This window comes from Dermacentor silvarum, chromosome 5, assembly GCF_013339745.2.
Source record: "Dermacentor silvarum isolate Dsil-2018 chromosome 5, BIME_Dsil_1.4, whole genome shotgun sequence".
NCBI classification, from domain to species: Eukaryota; Metazoa; Arthropoda; class Arachnida; order Ixodida; family Ixodidae; genus Dermacentor; species Dermacentor silvarum.
The window spans coordinates 64,070,172-64,097,224 of record NC_051158.1 but is presented as its reverse complement, the minus strand read 5'-3'; the positions used below and the strand labels follow the sequence as shown (position 1 = coordinate 64,097,224).

The following is a 27,053-nucleotide window of genomic DNA, read 5'->3' as shown; positions in this document are numbered from 1 at the left end:
TTGAAATGGGGAACATTAATTTCTTTAAAATGCGCTCAAGGTCAAAGGTATTAGAAATGGTAGTGATTACACGGAATAGATGTAATAAAATGCGTTATAAATGTGCAGCAAGATCTTGCCACACGTCAAGGAAAATTAATATGTATGCACGTATGTACGTATGTACAGGTGCGTATGAGGAAAATATAGGCAATAATATTAAATATAAGATGTTTGGTTATGTAAAAGCACCGCAGTGAAAGTCCAAATAAGTGAAGTTCTTATAAGTTGATAATACTGTAATACTCTCATATATGCGTCGTAATCTTCAATTGTCTCTAGTCATGGGGGCTGGTTAATCTACTCAGTGGATGTAACTAGCACATAGGAACCTAAAGTGAAGTCGTCGTGCATTTTCGAGCACAAACTCGATGAATATAATCAAATCTTTGTTTAATGTATGTTAGGGATTCATTTAGGTTGTGTTAAACTTGATATAGGTCATAGTAGCCATATCGTATATACCAGCTAGATAGCATATGAATCGAACAAAATTGTTCTGAACCACAACAAAGGAGTTGTTTTGAATGTGTTTGCAGTTGGCTGCATACTGCTGCAGCATACTCAAGTTAACTTCTCACAGGTGTTTCATTTGAATAAGCAAAAGTGTAGTTGGATGTAACGTATCACTGGTTCTATCACTACAACAAAGCACTGATGATGAGAATGACAGGCTGTTTAATATAAGGTTCAAGTCAGAGTTAGTTTTACCAGTGTTTCGTCACTTTCCCTTTCCCATAATTCGGGAATCGGTCGTCACTAAAACGTAGTTTGATCATGTCTGTGTGAATACATGCTGTGCGTGTGTGTGTGTGTGTATGTATGTATGTATGTATGTATGTATGTATGTATGTATGTATGTATGTATGTATGTATGTATGTATGTATGTATGTATGTATGTATGTATGTATGTATGTATGTATGTATGTATGTATGTATGTATGTATGTATGTATGTATGTGTGTATGTATGTATGTACGGGTGTAGGGCTATACTAGCCAGGATGTGTATGTACTGCACGTGAGCCCCGTGTGCAATGTACGTACGTACAGTAGTCACCTTTGACAGGTGCAGAAAAACAACAAAGCGAAACAAAATATTTAGGTGGCCCAGAAAACACATTTATCATGTCTCAGCGCTCAGCGTCATTCCTGTCGGACGTGTCTTACGGCCGAAAACGGGGTACTACAACGCCGCTGCTTGCAGGGCGTTCCTGTTGCGACGCAGAGTTCTTGATGCCGATCCTCGCAAAGAATGTCGTTGGGAGAGCCGTTGGACTTATTACAGCACTAACGACCCGTGCCACTTGACAAATCGGGCTGCTGCGCAGGGCTAAGCTGCCAGCCCGAAGCCTGGAGCTCGGTCAATTCGAGCAGCACATGGCGTGACCGGATCGGCAGGCCCTGCATTTGCAAGGTGGCGTGGATCTCTCGCATCAGGGCCGCTAGTCGCTCCGGGGCCACACGCTCCAAGGCAGCGCCAGCGGTGATCAGTGCCGTCCGGAGGCAGTCCATCTGCGACACGAACCAGAGAACAAGCTTGTAAATTATGTTACAAACGTAAAGAATATATGAGACGGACACAAGTCAACCGAAAACACCGGATTGCAAGCAAGTATTTGCAGGGAGAGGCCTTCTTCCTGCAGTGGACATAAAATGTAGGCTGCTGCTGCTGCTGATGATGATGATTTGCACACACACACACTGGGATGAAAAAGATGAATATTAAACTGAATTAGCAAATTACTGTTCTAGAATAGCAAACTGGGCATTCTTCATGCAAAAAGCAAAAAGAGCGTGCTAAATCAAGGCGAGTTGGCGAAGCCTTCCAAATGTTTCCGCACAGCTGTTATATCATTAAATTCACTGCGCTCATTCAAAATTTGTAATTTTTCATAATTATAAACGAAATTGGCCATTAACCATCAACAATGATTGTCAATGTATGAATATTCGAATACTTGTTGCACACTATTCAATTTTAAAATAAATCATGTGCCGGTGGTGAGGACATGCATTTATGCTGCATTGATGACATTTATGCAACATTTGAAGTTCCATTGCGCAATTGTGTACAGAAGTCAGACATTAACCCGCACATTCGACTTGGTAGTAGAGGTGGCTATGCATACAAGCTGATTCGTCATAGACGTGCTGACTTCTGCGAGAGGGAGTGTGATTTTGGAAAGGAAGAGCCGTAATTCTCTGCAGCCCATTGGGGAGCACGGGTCAGCATAGAAAATAAACTCTTAACGCGCCACAGCTCTCGTGTGACATCATGTGCGTTTGAAAGAGCTGCAATATGTGGTGTGCGGTCAAGATGCGCGCACTGCAACTCGGTTAACCGAGCATTATTATTTCACCGGCTTTGCATCAGCTTTGCCCACTTGGGATGATGTTACAAACAAAGAATATACGGGACACAAGTCCACCGAAAACGCCTGATTGCCTCCACTAAAGGCAAGGCATACAAATGTTCTCGCCTTCAGAGTCTGTTATGAGGTGGTGTGTTATAAGGTGAAAGGAGAAGTGCTGATGCATTAAAGTCGGACACATGACGTACACGTCCCCTTAATTCGCTTAGTCTACTTCGCTTAGTCATCTCTTAAATCGCTTACTGATCCTCTTAATTCGCTTAGTCTACTTTGCTTAGTCATCCCTCCTAGTTCACTGAGTAAACCTTGTAATTCGCTTACGCATCCTCTTAATTCGCCTGCTCTTCCTATCAATTCAATTAGTCTAATTCGCTCACTCATCCTCTTTATTCTGTTAGTCATCCTCTTAAATCAGTCCATTCTACTGCCTTTACCTTGCCTCAGTCATCCACATTATTCGCTTACTCATCCTCTTAATTCGCTTACTCACTCATATTTATCATCCATCTTGCTTGCTTACGGGGTATGAGCCTTTGGTGATGATAGTTTTTGTACCTTTCGTCTCGTCAACGCGCTTTCGCTCAAGGACCTTGAAGGTCGACTGGACATGAGAGATTTAAGGCCTTCGCCTTAAAACGCGCGTAAGTTCTCGCCAATGAAAATACTATATTCATGAAGCACACCAAGCTGATTGAATGTCATCATCAGCCTACATTTATGTCCACTACAGGACGAAGGCCTCTCCCTGTAATCTCCGATTACCTGTGTCTTGCGCTAGCTCATTCCAATTTGCAGCCTGCAAATTTCCTAAATTCATCACCCCAACTAGTTTTCTGCCGTCCTCGAGTGCGCTTCCCTTCTCTTGGTATCCATTCCGTAACTCTAATGGTGATTGCATGTAGGCTCTCATAATCCGGAGGCGAAGATTCAGACTAAGGACGACTTGCCCACTTCCCAGCAATGAAAATAAAATTACAGCACAAGATGTGCAGAGACAGCACAATAGCAGCGTTAGTTTGAGTAGAACTGAGTTGATGACGCCAGTTAAAATAAACAAGAGAGACGAAGGAGCAGGGTAGGTGGCTGCATGTATAGATCAGATAAGCGACGGATTATAACAGAAGAAAAAAAAATTGTTCGTGTGTGACAGACGTTTGATGGTAAGGAACTGATGAAAGCAGTTCAATAGATGTATGTGTGGCCGTGGTGCAGTAGCAATTCTTGCGACTAAAAGGATGTTACGCTCCAACGGCTGCTTAAGAGAATGATATATCGCGCCAGGTCCAATTTCGTTTTAAATACGAAGCATTTCTTGGCGAACATTTGCTACTTTGAGGGTATCTATCTATCTATCTATCTATCTATCTATCTATCTATCTATCTATCTATCTATCTATCTATCTATCTATCTATCTATCTATCTATCTATCTATCTATCTATCTATCTATCTATCTATCTATCTATCTATCTATCTATCTATCTATCTATCTATCTATCTATCTATCTATCTATCTATCTATCTATCTATCTATCTATCTATCTATGTATCTATCTATCTATGTAGCCACCTACTTGGTGCTCTCATGGCCATTTCGTTAACTTAGCACCAAAATTGCCATAGTATGACAAGAGAGTATGACGAACATAAATGATAAATTATGACATGAATGTCCCGACATGCGTGTCATATAGGTCATGAAACAGCCGCCCACGTCTCGGTGGTCTCATGATCGTTTCATTAACTTGGGGCGCTATAACGTAAAATGATTTCAAACTATTTTGATTCCAAACTCCTGACGTCAAACCTACGTAACCACCGGCGCAAGCATCGGGCGATGACCCAAAGCGTTGTCTGAACAATGCAATCAAACACTCTCCTCATTTATAGGAGGTCACCTTTGTTCGCTTTCAAAACCAATAACATTGTCTACACTCAGCGGTTTTTCTTATCCAATTGGGTGACAAGAGGCGAGGAGCACGCTCTAGTGGAGAGGTTTTCGATGGGGCCGAGCCAGCACAGGGCCTGAGCCATCGGCGGGCAGCCATCTTCTATTCCTTTCGGAACGGGGCAGTCTGTGGCTATTCAGAAAAATTTTCAGTTTTGTTCGGCATATTAATGCATTTTTGTCGTGTACACGTCACTTTGACGTCACTTTGACGTGGCTTTGTCGTGTACACGTCACTTTGACGTGGCGATCTCGCGGTCTTGTGAGGTCGCGTGACAGACAGGCGAAGTGGGCGTAGCCAGAAAACATAAATGATAGGACATAAATATCATGACATGTTTGTCATGTAGGTAATGTAAGAGCCGCCTACGTCTTGGTCTTCTCATGGTTGTTTCATTAACTCGGTAGGCTCCCCGCACACTGCTTCGGATAACATGGATTACCGTAGGGCGTGGGATTTGCCGGCTTTTTTTACTTGCAGTTTTACACGTTCTTACAGGGGCTACGCCGGGGCTCATTTATAAAGACGGGAGACGTTAAAGAATTGAAGAATTACAGACCCATCAGCTTGCTTTCAGTATTGTATAAAATATTCACCAAGATAATTTCCAATAGAATCAGGACAACACTTGACTTCAGCCAACCAAGAGAACAGGCTGGCTTCAGGACGGGATATTCTACGATGGACCATATCCATGCCATCAATCAGGTAATCGAGAAATCTGCGGAGTACAATCAACCTCTCTATATGGCTTTCATAGATTATGAAAAAGCATTAGATTCAGTAGAGATACCAGCAGTCATAGAGGCATTGCGTAATCAAGGAGTAGAGGAGGCATACGTGAATATCTTTACAAATATCTACAAGGATTCCACAGCTGACTTGGTTCTCCACAAGAAAAGTAGAAAGATACCTACCAAGAAAGGGGTCAGGCAAGGAGACACAATCTCTCCAATGCTATTCACTGCATGCTTTGAAGAAGTATTCAGGCTCTTAGACTGGGAAGGATTAGGAGTGAGGATCGACGGCGAATATCTCAGCAACCTTCGGTTTGCAGATGATATTGTCCTATTGAGCAACAATGGAGAGGAATTACAACAAATGATTGAGGACCTTCATCGAGAAAGTGCAAGAATTGGGTTGAAGATGAATATGCAGAAGACAAAGATAATGTTCAATAGCCTGGCAAGAGAACAAGAATTCAGGATCGCCAGTCAGCCTCTAGGGTCTGTAAAGGAACCGAATATATTCGCTTATTTATAAATGTAATTGAAGATTTCATTAGTCGGAAAGAAAAAAAAACGTTTGGGAGAGTCCATCTCACGATTACTGTCGATGGTATTACGTATTGCGCGACAGCGTATGCGCAATGCGTAACAACGTATTGTCACCATCTAAACGACTTATGCATGAGGCGTGTACTGAAGCGGGACTCCATTTTACCGCCTCCATGAGAACACGTTCCGGATAAAGTATCCTCTTAGCTCAAATCGGTTTCCGTTCAGCGGCATTTTCAGATCGGGAAATAACCAAAAGTCACAAGGTGCTATGTCGGGGGAGTAGGGGGGCTGATGAACCATAGCGGTGTTTTGTTTCGCTAAGAAATTCTCAATCAGGTGCGCAGAATAGGCGGGTGTGTTATTATAATGCAGCTGAAAAGTTGTTGTTGCCCGCAGATCCGGTAGTTTTCGCCGCACAGCATCACGAAAGCGACAAAGGACCGCCTGGTAGTATTCCCTTGTGATAGTTTGGCCTTACGGTGCGTACTCATGATGCACAGCCCCACGCGAGTCGAAGAAAACGTGCAACATGAGCTTGACATTGCTGCGGAGCTGCCGTGTTTTTTTTTTTGGCCTCGGGGATGTCGAACGTTTCCGCGATGACGATTGCATCTTGGTTTCTGGGTCATACCCATTGTCACGAGCTGAAGTAGAAGAAAAAAAGAAGAAGAGAAGAAGGAAGAGGAAGAAGGCTGACGCGGCCTGGAAGGAGTGAGGTGGGAAATGGCAAAACAATATTCAAACAGAAGAAGGAAAAAGTCCGCTAGAACACTGGGCGAAGAAGGCGGTGAACCAGGGGCGTAGACATTGCAGGGTTGAGCAGGAGGAGGAGACCAGTGGCCCTGCACCAGTCGGATTTGATCCTCCACGCCCCGCGGCTGCGCACCGTGGTCACCAGCAAAGGCTTGGTCCGAGGACAACGGCCACGCCCTACGCTACGGGGATAACCTCGCCCTCAAAGACACCAACGTTCGACAAGCGAAGCTATTCCAGGAGACAAGCCTCAGCAGAGATGCCAGTAGTCCATCGGGCAATGCGAAAGAACCACACCAACTCAGACATGTAAGCACCACATCGCACATGACTTATTAGGACGTTTTAAGAACTCGTGAGATGACTTAAGAACTCGCGAAAGATATAAGTGGGAAGGGGAGAGATCAAACTCAGTGTAACTCATTTATGCGGTTGTATGTAGATTTCACGTGCACTTATTTCGGTGTGGTACATTATGAATGTGTTTTGTGTGCATTTGTCTGGATTCATGTCTCGTGTGCCGGTAATCGTGGCATCCATAAACCGACAACTCATCGCCTGTGATCACGGTGTTCAGAACGTTAGGGTTACTATTTGCGTTATCCAGCCCGTGCTGTGCTATTTTCAGACGGAGATTCTTCTGCTGCAAGCCTGTTGAGTCTTGCGGATGGTTTCGACTTGGGTATCACCAAGATTTTGGTAAAATGTGATACAACAGCGCAGCTCATATTGATTCCGTCATTTTATAACTGACTGGAATCCGAAAACAAGTCACTACACGTCCCCATTCATAGCTCGACTGCCAGCAAGTGTCGCTTTATGCGGGCGGAAAAAAATGAACGCATGCGCATGAATGTCCCCTCCATACCTGCACCGAAGGAAGCCTATCGCACTTCGTTGGTTTACTTGGGAAAGAAAAGGGTTCCATAGTGTTTGAACACATCTCGAGACATAGATAGACTGATATATATATATATATATATATATATATATATATATATATATGGTAAGGCGACGCCCGGGACGAAGGCAGAACTCATGTATTTCAACACAGCGCGAGACAACCAACTAGCACCAACCCGACAAATGATGAAGATGCTTTTGTGGATGGGTATATGCAGATGAAGACGATGATGAATTGCACAGTTAGCGCTCACACTTCCTTCTCACGAAATCGGTCGGCAAGGCAGCGAGTCAGAAACTGTACGAACGCCGAAGATACGGCTTCAGGAGAGAAACGTGAGCAATTTCAGTGCTGCGGCAACGGCGGTCAGTAATACAGGTAACAGGAGCCACGCGATAGTTCAAGGCAGATGTTCTTTCAAGCACGGTATATGGGCCGCGATACATATGAAGAAATTTTTCACAGAGCCCCAGCAATCGAACAGGTGTCCACAGGAGCACTTCGTCGCCGCGACGGAACGAAATGACACGACGGGTCGCATCACAACGGACTTCGCTCTTGTCCTGAATGGTCGCGGTGTTGGCGCGCGGAATTTTGCGGCAGCGGGCGACGCGGGTGGCGAACTCCTCTGGTAGAGACGCGGATGGAACAGAAGGCGTAGAGAGAAAGGTGGTGTCCAAAACCAAAGACGGTGCACGGCCGCACACGAAGAAACAGGAGCTGTAGTTCCAGTTTGTGTGGTCGGGTTTAACATGCATAGAAATCATGTCGGACAGAGTTCGATGGAAACGCTCGGTGAGACCATTGGATCGGGGATGATATGCTGAGGTGGTCTTATGGATGGTGTTTGAGGCCTGCAGGACTTCAGCAAAAACATGGGAAAGAAATGTCTTGCCACGGTCACTTAGAAGAACATGTGGCGCACCCTGGCGGAAGATTATGGCATGCCGGACAAACTCTGCGACTTCAGAGGCCGCACCAGAAGGAAGAGCTGCCGTCTCAGCGTAGCGAGTGAGGTGGTCCACGGCGGTGGCAATCCAGCGGTGACCCGAGGGTGTAAGCGGAAGGGGCCCATATAAGTCGATACCCACGAATTCGAAGGGAACGGACGGGCACGGCAATGGCTGTAAAGGGCCGACGGGAAGAGAGGTCGCACGGTTTCAATGTTGGCATGACGCACACGAACTGGCGTACTTGGCAACACTGGTAGACAGGCAAGGCCAGAAACAGCGAGTCTTAATGTGGTCGTAGGTTTTGTGAAATCCTAAGTGGCCAACCGTTGCGTCTTCGTGAAATGCTTGTAAAATTTGCAGTCGAATTGGACGAGGGACGACTCGGACCCATCGGGGACGGGTAAGGTTGTAAACTAGCCAAAATAATGATCCATCATGAAGCTTAAACCACGCAAGTTGTTGTCTTAAGCGGCTGTTGGGAGGACAGGATAAGCCAGAGCGCCGGTCGATAATTTTGTGGCAGCATGCATCTGCATGTTGGAGGGAGGCGTTGTCTCCTGATGACAGACTGTCTACCGAGGTCACGAACGGCCATCGTTGTGGTTGTGGCCATTGTTGTGGTCGGTTGGCTGGGTGGTACCGAACGGATGGAAGGTGAGACATGGGCATTTGGCGACAGCGGGCTGCGAGATAAAGCGTCAGCATCTTGGTGTTGCCTGCTAGACCTTAATGTGACAGTGTAGTCGTACTTCTGCAAACGCAGCACCCAACGGCCGAGGCGTCCGGACAAATACTTCCGGGAGGACAACCCACACAGAGCATGATGGTCAGTCACAATTGTGTATTGGCGGCCATATAAATAGGGGCGAAACTTTCGTATGGCCCATAGGATGGCAAGGCATTCTTCTTCAGTGATAGTAAAGTTTCGCTCAGCAGGAGAAAGAGTACGACTCACGTATGCCACGACTTGTTCTTCAGACGCGTGGTTCCGCTGCAGCTGGACAGCGCCGATTCCATTCCCACTTGCGTCAGTGTGTAGGGTAGTATCGGCTGTGGGATCAAACTGACGAAGCACTGGTCCTGACGTGAGGCATCGCTTGAGGGTCTGAAAGGCGGCTTGACATTCATCCGTCCAGGTAAAGAGTGTGGTCGTGGTCAGGAGTTTATGAAGAGGAGCTGCGATAGTCGCGAAGGCACGGACAAAGCGGCGGAAGGACGACGCTAATCCGAGAAAGCTGCCAAGGTCTTTAGGTGTGGTTGGTGTTGGGAAATTCTGTACAGCAGCGACCATGTCGGGATCTGCCTCAATGCCATGCTTGCTAACAAGGTGACCGAGTACTTTGATGCTGCGGCTCGCAAATCGACACTTTTTAGAAATCAGCTGGAGACCGGCCTTGGCTAGACACGTGAGAACGTCGTCTAAACGTTCTAGGGGCTGGCAGAAGCTGGACGAAAAGATAACAATGTAGTCCAGGTAACACAGGCAAGTTTTCCATTTCAGGCCGCGTAGTACGGTATCGATCAATCGTTCAAATGTGGCTGGCGCATTGCACAGATCAACAGGCATTACATTGAATTCGAAAAGGCCATCAGGTGTTGCAAACTTCGTCTTCTCCTTGTCGGATTCATGCATTGGTATCTGCCAATATCCAGAACGCAAGTCGAGGCTCGAAAATTACTCGGCCCTTTGTAAGATATCCAAAGCATCGTAAATACGAGGCACATGATTTACAAGCCACAGTAGAAATACAAGCCACAGTAGAAACATACTGAGCCGGCAGGGCGCCATGTAGAGTCGTATGGTAGTACGGGAGCCTTCGCTGCAATCGAGGCCAAGTGGTCACAGACAACGGCAGTAGGTGCAGATGGAACTGGTACAGCAGGCCGCGAAGCAATCTCGGCGTAAGAAGGCGCACAAACATGCGCAGGGGACGGGGCATGTGTGACACTTGTCATGGACGCCAGTTCTTCCTTAATGATCTCGCACAAATTGGGAAGAGGAGCGCGCAGAGACCCAATGGCGGTGTTGGCAGGAGCATGGCCGAGAAGCTCCTCTCGCACAATGATGCGGATGAGCGCTCACAATTCGTAATTGTCGGTAAGGCGAGCGTCGCAGTAGGCGTGTGGAAGTCGAAAGGAGCAGAGCGTGACAGGGCTTTGGCATGTCGTGATGATGTCACTAATTGAAGTGGGGCTCTGAATTACAAGAGCGTTAAAGGGAGCGCAGTTCGTGCCCTTCAGGATGTGGCGGATACGTTCCACTTCAGATATGTCACTCTGAGCGCGACTGCAGAGAGCCAGAACGTCTTCAGTGTAAGAGGTATAAGATTCCTTGGCTCCCTGGATGCGGGTAGCGAGCTCCTGTTTCGCTGCTTTGGAGCGCCCAGCAGATGTTCCGAATATCTGACGCAGCTGCGCAGTAAATACTGACGAATCAGGGAAGTCACGTTCATGGTTTAAAAACCAAGTTTGGGCGACCTCCCTCAGGTAGAAAGCAACATTGCGGAGCTTGTGTGCCTCGTCCAAATGGTTGCAAGTGCTCACCCTGTCGTAATGGTCAAGCAAGTCTTCCACGTCTTCGCCGCGAAGGCCAGAAAATACCCGAAGGTCGTGTTGCGTGGCGGTGACCGACCAAATAAGCCCAGCTGGTGGAGCCGTGGTGGTGGCAGCAGTGGATGCGTTGGTTTGTGCCATGACTGGTGTTGGCGAGCACAACCGTCGACCAGAGCGGATCTCCAGGGGTGACCGTTAGAGCAAGAGGACGGGGAAATCAACGCACGCTCCACCACTTGTAAGACGACGCCCGGGACAAAGGCAGAGCTCTTGTATTTCAACACAGCGCGAAACAGCCAACGAGCACCAACGCGACAAATGATGATGATTAGGAGAATGGGTATATACAGATGAAGACGATGATGAACGGCACAGTTAGCGCTCACAATATATATATATATATATATATATATATATATATTGTGAGACAACGTTAGGCCGTCACTATCTTCTTTATTCTCTCAAGCGAGAGCCCCACCACCAGGCCCAAAATGGTGATGATGAGTATGTACAGATGAGAATATGGAGCGTATGAATAATGCTCTGACTAATTTACCCGCGTGCGCAAGCGGCCAGCCAGGCCGTGACGTATCAGGATGGAAACGCCGAATGAATCGTTTGAGACGCGAAACGTGAACGATCTCCGAACCACGACAACGATGGTCGAACAAACCTCGACGGGAGTAACACGATAGTTCACTAGGAATGTTTGTTCAATAATAATGTAGGGGCCAAGGAAGCGCGAGCGAAACTTCTCACACAAACCTGGTGTACGAATTGGCGTCGAAAGGAGCACTTCATCTCCGGGACGAAAGGAGACGTCTCCACGAGAGATGTCGTAACATTGCTTGCGGTCTAGTTGACTGACTTCTGTGTTGAATCGAGCACGGTCACGACATTCGAGAAGTCGCGAGACGAACTGTTCGGGTATACTGGCCGAGGTGTTAGAGCAGTTAAGAAAGCCGCGTCGATGGTCAATGTCGGCGAACGGCCGTAAACGAGGTAGTAGGGTGAGTACCCTGTAGTTCGCTGGATAGCAGTGTTGTGAGCAAACGTCACAAAAGGTAAAGGCTTGTCCCAGTTGTCGTGGCTTGGCCCGATATACATTGATACCATATCTGTTAGCGTGCGATAAAATCGCTCTGTTAAGCTATTTGTAAGACGACGCATACCACTGCATACCACCCATGTTTGGGGGTGGTATGCGGATGTCGTCTTATGAACTGTGGCAGAAGCTCAGAGTACTTCTTCGGTCATTGTTGACATGAAAGTCTTGCCGCGATCACTCAACAGTACACGAGGTCCACCATGACGAAGCACAATGGCATCCAGAAAGAAGTCAGCAACGTCTGAGGTCGAACTAGAGCGCAGAGGCGCGGTCTCTGCGTACCATGTGAGGTGGTCGACAGCTGTGACGATCCTTTGATAACCCGCTGCTGTTATGGGCAGAGGCCCGACCAAGTCTATTCCGACGATGGCAAAAGGTATCTCGGGACATGGGATGGGCTGTAAAAGGCCAGCAGGAGGCGAAGTTGGTCGTTTACGCCATTGAAACTGGACTCAAGAAGCGACGTACTTGGCCTTAAAGGTGGACATACCTGGCCAAAAGAAACGGCTTCTAACGCGGTGGTATGTATTGTGGAAACCCAAGTCGCCAGCAGATGGGTCGTCATGAAAGGCTTCACGGATTTTTGTGCTCAGCAAACGTGGGCGAACAGGTACCCAGCGGTGTCCGTCGGTGCTGTAAATGTACCGGTGCAGCACATCGTTGTCGAGCTTAACGCAGTTGTCGACGTAATCGGGCATTCGGTGCAGAAATAGTACCGCACAGCCATTGGATGATGCTGCTGCAGTAGGGATCAGAACGTTGACACGAGGCGAACTGAGTGCCACGAGTAGAAGATGGTGTGTCAGTAACTGCTAGCGGTAATAACGTAAGTGGAGACATAGTATCATCATCAAGTGGCACGGAATGGAGAGACGTTCTCGAAGATAATAATGGCAGCGGGCCGCGAGACAGAGCGTCGGCATCTTGATGTTTTTTCCAGACTTGTACACGACGTCAAAATCGTACTCTTGTAATCGGACCACCAAGCAACCAAGGCGTCCAGACAAATTTTTCACTGATGACAACCAGCATAAGGCGTGATGGTCGGTTATGAGAGTGAAGTGGTGTCCATAAAGATATGGCCGAAATTTTTTGTATGGCCCAACACTTTGATGTTCTCTCGGGCGAAATGACATGTCTTTGTGTTGAGTTGGAGTGCAGCGTAGAAATGCATGTTAAAAGGTCGTCCAAACGCTCAAGGGGCTGACGAAATGTTTTAGAAAAAATAACGATGTCATCTAAATAACACAGACAGGTCTTCCACTTAAGCACCTCCACCACTTGTGAGAGAACGTTTAGGCCGTCACTCTCTTCTTTATTCTCTCAAGTGAGAGCCCCACAACCAGGCCCCAAATGCTGATGATGAGTATGTACAGTTGAGAATATGAAGCGTATGAATTATATATATATATATATATATATATATATATATATATATATATATAGCCAAAACTTTAGGGAGCGCTATATATCATGAAAGTGTCTCCTCACCTCGGTAGGATTGTAAAGTGACGGCGGCTGCAGAATGGTGTGGCAGCTGACACATAGCAGAGTGGCAAGCACAATCATGCTTCTTGCTTTCGCCGCGGAGGCGGCGCCACTGCGGTAAGACCTGGCCATGTTCTCGCCATATCCTCCGGAAAGACCGTCGAGGAGCTCAGAGAGGAAGGTGACGTAAGCCACCCAGCGCCTGGATCGGATCGTGGGTTGATCGGGCGGCCTCAGTACTTCGTCCCGGCTGTTGAACAATTCGCGGCAGAAGTGCAACAGGCTCTCCAGAAAGATCTCGTACCTTTCAGCCTGGGCACGTTCACCACGCTTGCAATGCGAAGAAACAGGTGAGTGCGAGGAACGATGTCGCAGGTGCGTAGAGCAACTATTTAAATTTGTAGGTGTTGCGAGGCTTCTGTTTTTATTCATTATATTAATAAAGCTCCATTTCAAATAACACGGTGTAACTGCCTACAAAAATGTGATAATGAAATAATAAACATGTTTACGAGAAAAAAAAAGTGACATTTAATTCCCTATGCCTGGTGATTACCCTAACCAACCACATGAGTTAAATGTTGTCATATGTTTATCCAGCAATACATAAAATTAGCGGCCTCGGCATGCGCACGCATAATCTCGCATTCACCTCTATTTACAGTCTCATAACAGTATTTGTAATTTTTTTTCTGGTATTTGCTTTGAACGACACATTTAAAACATCCCCATAAATGACGTTGGAAAATAACACGCGTTGGCGCACTCAAAGCAGCGAAGTGTAGAATTTCACAAACAAGTTGTATGGCAGAAAAAGTAACAGTAAACAAAAAAAACTAAAAAGTGGATATGCCAGCCTATACAAAATATTAGGATTATGAACCAAAATAAGCTTCGAATTTAAGCGAAACCGTATTTTGGAGGAGTCATCTGATGCATTAACTGGGCCAACGAAGGCACCCTCATCGACAGCATTTTCACACCCTGTAGACTCTTTGTGTTGTTGCGTATAGCTTGTTAGGTAGCTCATACGTTGTTCTATTATAACACTACGCAGCGGTTTTGTGTTAGAAGCCCAAGGAGCAACAGTGGCATGCTTGAACAAGAGACGTCACATTCGCCATCGTACTTTATGTTTGAAAATGCATGAGAAGGTGGGACGTGTGAAGTACCTCGATGATGGTGAGGCAAAATTCGGCGGCTGGAATGGCGTAGTTGGCCTTGCGGATGGCTGACTGGCAAATGGCAACCGCGAGCAGTTTCAGGTCGTCCGTGGTCAGCGAGTTTGGCTCTGGAAGAAAAGTTAGAGAGATTAAACATCAATAGAAAACGGAAGGACGCAGCATTACTACTACTACTAGGACTGTAATAAAAGTCGCTGAAGAGAAATTAAAAGACGTATCACAATAGCAAAAAAAAATCAAGGGTATAAAGTGAAACACCAAATACGACTTGTACACATAAACATGAATTGAAGACTATGCAACAGCTCGGAGAGTTGGAAGCAAGACAGCACGGCTTAGGATGGTACTCGTACCTCCGCCTTTTTTCATCTGTGCGCAGAAAATCAACAATTAGAAGAAAGAACAAGCGGCCGGGAAAGCACTTGGATGCTCTTGATAAAGAAGGAAAAAAAATCTGCTTTCTCTTGCGCAGCTGATGACGGCTACGTCTCCTTTGAAAATAATGGTGCCGTTACCAGGGTTCTGGCTCTTCTAATAGGGTAAACTATCACCAATGACCACTAAACCGCAGGCGATAACGAGCTTTAAGCTTAAACTCACAGATTGAGTAAAAAAAAAGCGAGAGAGTTCACAATTGCGCGGAGGCCACCCCGACGTGATCAAGGCTAAGATTTCTGGATATACAGAGATAACCTACGCTGTAAGCCAGCGATTTCTTTTATCGCAGGAGATGATCAGTGACGACTTGGTGAAGCAAAGGACAGTACTGAAAACGCAAATTTCTATTACGATGACGTAAGTCGAAGCGAAATTAGATGAAAATCATAACATGCGGGTGCTCTCACACACATCAAGTCAGATTAAATTGGAGAAATGCTGAGGACTTCACGAAGAAATGTGAATGACGTTAAGGCCAAAGACAGATAGACGGCGAATTTCACACAGTCATTGTGTACAACTTACCGGTCACAACAGCGCTTCGCAAAATACTGATTATGTCGCTTGTCCAACGACCTAGTCACCAACAAGAGTGTGTTATCACTGAATTACCTGGCTTTTCTCGAGCCATAATGATAATGCTGCCGAAGGTCAAATGTCCAAGTTCCATGGCAATATGACAAATGGTCGAAGATATTCGCATCGGTTCGACACAGTATGGAAAAAAAAAGTGAAATAATACTGACGGCAAAAAAATTATCAAAGTCATTATGACTGGGAAGACATTGTTACCCGATCACAATATTGCATGTAATCAATATCTTTAAAGGTAATTATTGGAATGTAGAGTTTCTAACCCGATTGCGCATGACACAGTTGGGCAACCTGGAACCACTGAAATCATGAAATGATCGCTAACGCCCAATAAAGCTACAATAGGAGATTCAAGCGCATCTTCGGGGGATTTTAACCTTTAAAGACAGCTTGAACAATCGAAGGAGCGATGTTTTCTGATCGCCATTACAAGCACGTGCTCAAAGCCCAGCAAGCCCCTGCCACCGACTACAAAACATGCAGAATATAACAGAAACCTTGTCGCGGTAAAGTGAATTAAAGGACGGCGCTGACTTGTATAGCTGATGGCGTGTGTCTCGTTTCAAAGCCATCCCGGTTCGGACGAACCTGGCAGTAATGAAGTTCACCCAAACGTATACCCTGCAGTGAAACGAGGCGCGGCGTTGCATTGCAAGTGGCACAAGAAAGGACGAATGTTGTTAAACAAACACACACAAAAGAAGAAGCGCAGGGTGATGACGTTTGCAGTTGCAGTCTTAAGAGAAACCACGTGACGTTCAAGATGCATTGGAGAATTACCAGGAAAGGGGGTCCCGCACAAGCGCCGCCAATTGTTCTTTTCCTAAAATAGCTTTCGTATCTTAGACATTCATGCGCTCTCTGGTGGTGCTTTTATCTTGCTCGCGTTATAGGTTTCTTACGAACGAATTAACAGGTATGTATAATGCGGCTACGGCAACAAACCCCAAATTTCTAGTCCGTGAAGTGATATCGAACTGCTGCTGAGTGTTCAGTAGCGCGTTCATAACGCAATTAGGTAACGTGCGTACCTAGTTATACACACTAAACCAAAATCTTCGGAAAGCTTTATCACTAGTCGCTGTGGCTTAACTGCGCATAGTTTTTCGCTTGCGCTGATGCCAGAGGAGTCCAGTGGCAGTTGAGATGTCCGTGGAGTCATTGCAACGCACGTGAGACTACGAGTCACGCTACAATGTTTCGTACAACCTCGGCTATTTTGTGCCTTGTTATGTCTTGCATCAGCTGACGCAGTCATTCTACAAAATAATTTTCTGTAATCAATTGTCATACCGAGGATTACACTTGTTCTATAATAACTAAAGTCTGCTCTTGTCAAGGTCCGCCATTTTTTCTTGACAGAAAAGTTAAGTTTATTCTTGGGAGGATACCGGGAAGCTTGCCTGCGCCCTGACAATATGTGGCCAGAAGCCAGTAGACTTGAATATTTTCGCATATAAAACAGAATCCATTCTAAAATAAATGAAATTAAACGTGAAAGCTGCCAAGGTACTGCGGGTAAAGCACAACAAAAGAAATGCAGCAAGAGATATGTAATTTCACAACGTAGCGACTTTGGCGGCTGTCATCCGCCACAGGAAAGTGTTCATTGTTTCTTTCGTGAAAATCTTGGCTCTTATGTACTAGCCTTTCCCTGTAAAAAAAGGAAGGCTTCAAAAGAGGTTCTCACTTGTGGAGCAAAATGTACATGTTTCGTTCTCATGTCTAAGGTTTTTGCAAAACAACGCGCGGCCTCACCCTGCACCGCCCTTCTGAAAACGTTCTGGCAATCGGCAGGCGACGGTGCCGTCACTTCCGAGAGAGTGGCGGGAAGGAGTTGGCCTGCGCCAGGCTCCGGGGGTTCCACTGCCGCCGCTGGAGTCCTCCTGCAACCTGAAGTAGAAGGAACCTGCACAACAGTAGAAGAGCAGTACTGTTATGTTATGACTCCGACAATTAACCCATGGACCTCAGTTCCCAGTGGCTGCGGAGCACCTGACCAAGGCGGCGGTCAGATCTGCTACGCGGCAGGGGGTGCTAAGAATCTCTGGGTCAAGACAGGCCGCCAATGGGAACTGAACCTGGCAACGTTCAACACGCGCACCCTCTCGAGTGAGGCTAGCTTAGCAGGACTATTTGAAGAATTATCAGGCATTTCCTGGGATATTATTGGCCTTAGTGAGGTTAGAAGAACTGGTGAGGCTTACACAGTGCTGACTAACGGCCACGTCCTCTGCTACAGAGGTCTACCAGATAAGAAAGAATCCGGGGTAGGATTTCTAGTGCATAACAACATAGCGGGCAACATTGATGAATTCTACAGCATAAATGAGAGGGTAGCAGTTGTAGTAATTAAGCTGAATAGAAGGTACAAAATGAAGGTAGTACAAGCCTATGCCCCAACCTCTAGTCACAATGATGAAGAAATAGAACAGTTTTATGAAGATGTTGAACTAGCAATGAGAAAGGTGCAAACTCAGTATACTTTAGTCATGGGCGACTTCAATGGAAAAGTGGGGAAAAAGCAGGTTGGTGAGCAAGCAATTGGCAACTACGGCATCGATTCTAGGAATGCAAGAGGAGAGATGTTAGTAGAATTCGCGGAAAGGAATAGGCTCCGAATAATGAATACCTTCTTCAGGAAGCGCAGCAACACGAAGTGGACCTGGAAAAGCCCTAATGGAGAAACAAGGAATGAAATAGATTTCATACTCTCTGCCGATCCAAGCATAGTGCAGCATGTAGAAGTGTTAGGTAAGGTTAAGTGCAGTGACCATAGGTTAGTGAGGTCTCGGATTTCTCTCAATTTGAAGAGAGAGAGAGAGTGAAATTAGTCAAGAGGAAACAGGCCAACCTAGAGGCAGTAAGGGTAAAAGCAGACCAATTTAGGCTGGTGCTTGCAAACAAATATGCAGCTTTAGAAAAGGAAGATAAAGACAACATAGAAGTAATGAATGAAACTGTAACTAGGTTGATCTCAGAAGCAGCAATTGAAGTGGGAGGTAGGGCACCAAGGCAACCAGTAGGTAAGCTCTCCCAAGAAACAAAGGACCTAATAAAGAAACGACAGAAGATGAAAATATCCAACTCAAGAGATCAGATAGAATTGGCTGAACTGTCAAAACTAATCAACAAAAAAAAGTAAGGGATATTCGAAATTATAACGTGGGAAAGATTGAGGAAGCCGTAAAATATGGAGGCATCATTAAATCAGTAAGAAGAAAGCTTGGCATAGGACAAGGCAAGATGTATGTACTGAAAGATAAGCATGGTAATATCATCAGCAATTTCGATGACATAGTAAAAGCAGTGGAAGAATTCTATACTGACCTGTACACTGCCCAAAACAGCCAAGCTACTTTCATTCAAAATAGTGATGAACCGGATACAGAGGCTCCTTCTATTACTAGCGCTGAAGTTAGAAGGGCCTTGAAAGACATGACCAGGGGAAAAGCTGCTGGAGAAGATGAAATAACAGTACATTTAATCAAAGATGGAGGAGATATAATGCTTGAAAAGCTTGCGACCTTTTATACACAATGCCTCACAACTTCATGTGTACCAGAGAGCTGGAAGAACGCCAACATTATACTAATCCATAAGAAGGGAGACGTTAAAGAACTGAATAATTATAGACCCATTAGCTTGCTTTCAGTATTGTACAAAATATTCACCGAGATAATTTCCAATAGAATCAGGGCAACACTTGACTTCAGCCAACCAAGAGAACAGGCTGGCTTCAGGACGGGATATTCTACGATGGACCATATCCATGTCATAAATCAGGTAATCGAAAAATCTGCGGAGTACAATCAAGCTCTCTACATGGCTTTCATAGATTATGAAAAGGCATCTGATTCAGTAGAGATACCAGCAGTCATAGAGGCATTGCGTAATCAAGGAGTACAGGAGGCATACGTGAATATCTTAGCAAACATCTGTATACAAGGATTCCACAGCAACCTTGGTTCTCCACAAGAAAAGTAGAAAGATACCTATCAAGAAAGGGGTCAGGCAAGGAGACACAATCTCTCCAATGCTATTCACTGCATGCTTAGAAGAAGTATTCAAGCTGTTAGACTGGGAAGGCTTAGGAGTGAGGATCAACGGCGAATATCTCAGCAACCTTCGGTTTGCAGATGACATTGTCCTATTCAGCAACAATGGAGACGAATTACAACAAATGATTGAGGACCTTAATCGAGAAAGTGTAAGAATTGGGTTGAAGATGAATATGCAGAAGACAAAGATAATGTTCAATAGCCTAGCAAGGGAACAGGAATTCAGGATCGCCAGTCAGCCTCTAGAGTCTGTAAAGGAGTACGTTTATCTAGGTCAATTACTCACAGGGGATCCTGATCACGAGAAAGAAATTTACAGAAGAATAAAATTGGGTTGGAGTGCATACGGCAGGCATTACCAAATCCTGACTGGGAGCTTACCACTGTCGTTGAAAAGAAAAGTGTACAATCATTGCATTCTACCGGTGCTAACATATGGGGCCGAAACTTGGAGGTTAACAAAGAAGCTCGAGAACAAGTTAAGGACCGCACAAAGAGCGATGGAACGAAAAATCTTACGACTAACGTTAAGAGACAGGAAGAGAGCGGTGTGGATCAGAGAACAAACGGGGATAGCCGATATTCTAGTTGACATTAAGCGGAAGAAATGGAGCTGGGCAGGCCATGTAATGCGTAGGATGGATAACCGGTGGACCATTAGGGTTACAGAATGGATACCAAGAGAAGGGAAGCGCAGTCGAGGTCGGCAGAAAACCAGATGGGAGGATGAAGTTAGGAAATTTGCAGGCGCAAGTTGGAATACGCTAGCGCAAGACAGGGGTAATTGGAGATCGCAGGGAGAGGCCTTCGTCCTGCAGTGGACATAAAATATAGGCTGATGATGATGATGATGATGATGATGACTGTTATGAAAGGAATGTCAGTATGCAGATTGCAGAATGTTTCTGTGAGCGGTTAATGCTACGCCTTGCTTCATGTCCTACCCCGACGGTGGAGTGCATGGACCATACCAACCGCCGACACATGCAGCTGATTCAACCGAAGCTTTTAAACTAGCTCCCAAAAGAAAATGCATACATATACCAAGCAAATTGTGAAATATAATGCGTTTCCGGCACATGGATGAGCTCTTGCCGATATATTGCACTTCTGCCTACAAACATTAATGTAGCGGGAATGTGTGTGTGGACTAAATACAGACGCATTTGAGAATCGATATGCACCAGCATGCGTTTTGCCCCTCGTAGACCGCCAACCGTCATTTACAGATCAGTAAGTGATCGCTTAATAATTTTTTCTCGCCTGATATCCAAGCCGCAACAATAGTACAGGAGCACGCGATAGCCTCCTGGACGCATGAAGTGCCCTCGGTTGCGAGCGACGCAGTGGGAGAAGGAGCCGGCCACACCCACCACTGAACTTTCTCTCCGTGCGAATGGGAAGGCCGGATCAAAACCTGCCAGAGTGCGCAGTCTCGGATGCCATGTGTTGACAAGCAAGGAGCGGAGAAACTTATCTGGAATGAGGTTGCCAACTATACTTTTAAGCTGTGACTAGGATAAAGGCTTTTTCTTGTGGTTTTCAACATGGTTCTACTGAAGTGCAGTCGCCTTGGTGTCCCCGTTTTGCTGCGTTCGCCACGCCTGCACAACGCGTTGTTTACGTAATAAATGTACTTTGCTGATAATGCAGCTTTTGATTTCTGCAGTTTCGTTGTTTTGCTTGCACAATGAACAAGTCGTGGGCACAAATGACGTATGGTCGTATATGTCGTGGGGCATCAAGCGCTGGAAATGTCAGCTTTGTCGAATTCTGTACCCTGACATTGTTTGCTCTTCTGGTGTCTCTGTACACTGTATATCAATAGGCGCATATTCCACCGACTTATTTAGATGCTGCAGCTTCCATGCTCGAGGTGGAAGTGGTTCTAATTTAACTGGTACCTTGGGGTGGTTCGCAAGAAATGGTTCCTTTTATTGCTATATCAATTATATCGACACTCCAGGCGAACTTCCGCCGCCGTCGTTGTCGTCGCCGTCGGCATCGCCGTGAGGTTACGTATAAACTCCCAACTGCAATAAGATCGCGGACGCGCGCCGGAGGCTGAAGGTGTCTGGAGCCGCGTTTACATGAATGCGACAGAATGCGACAGTAGCGCATCACATTTCCTAGCGCATCACGAGTAATGCGATGCGCCAGCGTTTACATGCAGCCCATCGCCACTGGTGCGATGGTAGCGGTGTCGCACATCGAAGGCAAACAAACGCTTGCAGACGAACCCGGCGTCTCGCAACGCCGCAGCTCGGCGAGCGCAGCAGATCCACAGCAAATTGCATTGGCCATAATTCTTAATGCGATGCGATCGCCGTTTACATGCTGTGCGAAAGTCGACTACTCGTCTCAATCCACCCTGTCTGACGCATTAATGCGATGCGCTTTCCTAGCGCATCATCCCCGTTTACATGGATGCGATGCGCTAGAAAGTTAATGTGATGCGATGCGATGCGCCAGTTGTCGCGTTCATGTAAACGCGGCTAGAGAAAGCACGCGAGGATGAGCAGAGAAGGATGGCGGCTTGGTGCGACGGAGTGTTCGTCTGCACCACACACACGCACTCACGCACGCACACACACACACACACACACACACACACACACACACACACACACACACACACACACACACACACACACACACACACACACACACACACACACACACACACACACACACACACACGCGCGCGCGCGCACACACACACACACACACACACACACACACACACGCACACGCACGCGCACACTCACACGCACACACACACACACACACACACACAGAGAGAGAGAGAGAGAGAGAGAGAGAGAGAGAGAGTTGGTTTTATTGTTTTTTTCTGTAAATGTGTCTACGAAAAGCGAGCGACGCGCAATCCACTTGTATGCTAAGCCTCAAAGAAGCAAGTGGCGGCACCCTTGCAGTCAGCTGAATGTGCTCTGCAAAGGAGTGACGCCAGCGTTTTATCCTCGGCGGCCGGCAGGAGTGTTGTGCGCTGTCGTGCTATAGGGAGCCTACATGTAACGGTGTTATCGTGCTATACTCCGTTCCAGACATCAAGTGCAAGTAAAATGCTGCAAGTAAAAAGAAACCCGAAAAAAATGACAATGAAATTGACCTAGAACAAACCATTAGCAGCCGTATACCACAGTTTATTTGCTTCTAAGGGCTAAAATGTTTTCTTCATTCAGTACTGAGCCCACATGAAGAATAGTTTTCCAGGACTGTAGTAAAAAAAGCTCCGTCGCATGCCCCCGCGCGAGGGACACGTGTAAATGCAGAGCATAGTGGGGTTCCGTGGTGTTGGTGTTGTTGGTGTGGTGGTGGTGATGATGGTGTGGTGGTGGTGGTCTGGGTTGAGAGAGAAGAGGAAATCGTAAGTAGGTAACGTAAAGTTGTTATTATTTTATTGGCATCACTGTGATTCTTATTATCATATTATATTAACCAGCGAGTCCTTGCACGAGGCGCACACCGCGAACGCCCGGAACCGTTCCAGCGAAGCGGCGTCCGCGTCGTTGTTGTTGCTGACGCGTGCCAACGCGACGGTGCCGTCCAGGCATCCGCCGCCGTTGTTGCCGTTGTTGTTGCCGGGGCCGTTGTCGCCGCCGCCGTTGACGACGAAGCCGCTGAACCCGTCGTTATCGTTGACGCCGTCGCTGACGTTATCACCGGTGTTGTCGGGCTTGTTGGCGGCGTCGACGACGAACCCGCTCCAAAGAACCCGCAAGGCGTTCGTGCGATGCGCCGCGTTACGCATGTTCCCGACCGTGGTTAAGTTGTTGTCGAACCACAGCCGGTCGCACACGTTGCAGCTGTGCCCGAAGCTCCGGTCCAGGAACTCGCGTTTGAAGCGCGCGTCGGCACCCCCAAAGTCCCGTTGACGTTGCCCGACGGCTTCCGCGCCAGCGCCCTCCGGGGCGACGGGCTCCGCGGCGGCAGCCTCCAGACGACGACGCTTGCTCGCCGCCGCCTCTCGTTCCCGTACGCCGGGGTCCGCGGCCCGACGCTGACGTGTCGCAGCCGCGTGTCGTTCTCGACTCGAAGGGTCCGCTGCCCGACGCTGACGCCTGCCCGCGGCTTCTCGTGCACGCTGCTCGGGATCCGCTTGTCGACGTTGACGCCTGGCCGCGGTTTCTCGTTCACGAAGTTCGGCGTCGGCGAAGCGCCGCCTCGCCGCCTTGTCTTCTGCCGCCGTCGACGAAGACGATGGTACGATGTCTTGAACTGGTGCTTCGGCGCTGATGTTGGATTGCGTCGAGGTACTAGTTGAAGGTCTTGCTTCCATCGCTTCTCAACTGCGACCGCCGACGAACGCAAGAGAAGAGGGCGCAGGAGTTGACGAGTGGAGCCCGCGCCCAACCCGCTTGATGATGATAAGTGGTTCTTGAGGGAAAGGGAAAGGTTGGCGCTATCTTCTGCAGCCCTTGAGGGAGCACGGCTCAGCGCCAAATCATCATCATCATATCACCTAGCGCGCGCGTTAGAGGGAGAGGGGGTGGAGAGAGGGCGCGCTATCACGCCAGCACTTGCTGTTGCTACGGTGCTTGCAGCGCCGGAGCGCGACCCAACTACGACGCTTCGCGCGCTGCACATGTGCTGCAAGCGTGATGCGGGAGAGGAGGAGTGGGGGAGAGGGCGCACCTGTGCTCGAGCTGTTGCGGACGGACGGCGCACGCTACATGTAAGTTAAAGAAATGCTCTGCATTTAAAAAAACACCCCATATGCATGAAGTGAATGTTGATGAGTGGGCGAAGCACCGGAGGATCATTCGGGCAAAACGCCGGAAGCGTTCTCCGGAAGCCGGAAGTGGCTTCCGGAACCGGAAGCGCAACCGGAAGCCGGAGCTTGGCGTATATATATATATATATATATATATATATATATATATATATATATATATATATACATACATACATACATAGCGGTCTCCATGCCAACCAGAGCTACGGACTACGAGGGACAAGGCTCGGCCCTAACGTGCTTCGCCTCTAAAATATCGAACTATTTCCAAGTGCGAACGCATGCACTGCAAGAAGTATCTCTAGCCTCCACAGCGTTGCACCTAATTTCTGAAATGAAGTACAGCTTTCCCGATGAGCAGCTGCATGGAAGCACATTGCGAAGCAAAGCGAAAACCCCCTGCTTAACTTTCTGTCGTCTATGCATACAGACGCTACTTCTTGATGCTACACGATGCGTCTTCTAATAAAAAAAAATCAACTTTGGTCACCTGATCCTGGCTGTCATCCTGGCTACCTCGGGTCTTGCTCTGCTTCCTGCGTTCCATGCTGATCTCTGTGGAAGCCTTATCCACGGCGTGCAAGCGCAGACATCCAGCGGAACGCCGCAGAGTGCAGGATAAAACAGAGTGCTTGCGTCTGCGCATGAGAACAAAGACTACGTTCTATTGCGCAATATCTGTCTATGATTAGGTTGCAAAGGAGCACGTCAGTGAGCACGCCACAAACGACTTACATGAGTTTTCTGTTCGTAGGAAAATGCGATGTCTGAGAGCGACGGCTCTCTCTGTGGAACGCGAAAGCCAGCGCACGGTGATCACGATGACGATACTGATAATAATGGTCCCAGAGAGTGGCACACATCCGCAAAGGACGATTGGTAATCTAGCTGTTATAGAAGTATCAGAAAAGAGGCAATATCCGAGGCAGCTAGGTTAGAAGTAGAGGAATAATACAAAAATTTGGAATAATACTATTATTGTGCAGGAATATTTAATTATGATAGATGAATAAATAAAACGCGTTCATTACCAGTCATTCTACTTACGCAAAAACCAAGGACATGAAAGGCGGAAACATTTATGAGCCATTCCTCTCTGTGAAGGTCGATGCTCAGCGAAGCTGTTAACGCACGACACATAGGTGACACAGAATTTTGAACAAAGGTACGAACATAATTACTGCCTTGATCGGTGGTCATCGTGACGATAAGTACGCACACACAGTCGCGTATCGCCCCTGTTATTAAATATGTCCTTCCCGTAAGACGGACATACCCCCTTAATTAAGCAAAGACTCATACCCCCGTAAACGCGGCCTCCCCATTACGACGACAGAGAAGTGAAATTCTACGCTGGAATGACGATCGGCAACGGAGCCATCTGTTTAAGAAGACAACGACGACGAACGCGTGAGCAGTGGCACGAGCGCGTTCACGCGGAGGGGCGTCTACCCTTTCCCCTTGGTCGCCTAATCAGGCGCACTCTATAAAACAAAAACTCAATCTCACAAGCTGGTGTCAGCACTGCGGAAGCTACACGAATTCTTAGCCAATAGGAAGGTCGAATGCCCCTCGAGATGTGCTCGTCCGCGACGCGTCGTGTGCTCAGCGCCTGCTTGCCATCCTATTACATTCTCCATGGTTGGTGGAGTGACAGAAAAAGTTTGACGCCGTAACCATAAACTGCGTTTACATGCATGCGAGTGCAGGGCTTCGCTTTACCTGTACGCTTTCCCTGCAGTTACCTTGCAGCCTCCTTGGCAAGTATTACGGGTGAATGCCCTTACAATATTCACCTGCGCCACAGCGTCTGCTCGGCGTCGACTTGGCGTTTGCTCGCTATCGTCGTCACGTACCGTGCTAGAGCGGGGTAGTAAATTAATGATGCAGCGAACACCTATGGCATCTTCGGCTGGCCGTTTCGGAGCGCTCTAGACCGCTTTTGCGAGCGGTTTTGTCTTCGGCTGGTTGAAAGAGGGTGCGCGCTTTGCATTCGGACGGTTTTTTTTTTTCGATATCGCTCTCCTCCATCTTCGAGCGCTCTGAGGCGCTCCGCGCCCTGTCGTCGGAGCAGTCGTCGAGATGAGAGCGTTTCCAGCAACGTCATCACAGCACAGCGTCGCCGTTCTTGGCGACGGTCCACCGTAGCCTAGGCAATCTAGGCCACAGCATGCTGGCGTCTAAACGAACGGTCGCCCCACCGGCACGTCTGCCGGTTTAGCTTTGGATGAGTGAAACATCGGACGTTAGCAGTAGTCACGTGGTTTCGCAACTGCATTTCCCCCTCCGAAAGCGAGTCACACGTTCGGCTTGCGCGCTTGTCCTCTAGCTCTAAGTTCGGGAAACGCCAGATGTGCACGACTACGCTTCGGAGGATGGATGCGACCAGTCGAAGATGCCATTAGGCTATTATAGCGTTCCGCACCGTCAACGCATCACCAATGCCAATGCTGTGGCACCATGTGCTAACTATAAATCGAGCCAGTTTTACGGCTCGGTGCCATGCATGTAGTCCTACCAGTGTGAAAACAAAGAGCCGATCTCAACAATTACGACAAAAATACCTAATGCTTTGACCTCAGCGTGAGATGAGACTTAGCGATGACGGATTTGGCCACT

The 27,053-nt window shown here is 47.3% G+C and overlaps 1 protein-coding gene across 1 annotated transcript; it reads right to left on the bottom strand.

Annotated features, from left to right (window-relative positions):
* Positions 1-1,135: 1,135 nt before the first annotated feature.
* Positions 1,136-25,245, bottom strand: LOC119453413 (uncharacterized). The gene is made up of 6 exons (XM_037715441.2): positions 25,170-25,245; positions 24,925-25,072; positions 17,376-17,526; positions 14,574-14,692; positions 13,405-13,731; positions 1,136-1,554 (listed from the first exon to the last, which is right to left on the bottom strand). Exons 2-6 carry the CDS (start codon positions 24,979-24,981, stop codon positions 1,330-1,332), a joined length of 879 nt encoding a protein of 292 aa, XP_037571369.1. The 5' UTR covers positions 24,982-25,072; positions 25,170-25,245; the 3' UTR covers positions 1,136-1,329.
* Between the last annotated feature and the right edge of the window lie 1,808 nt (positions 25,246-27,053).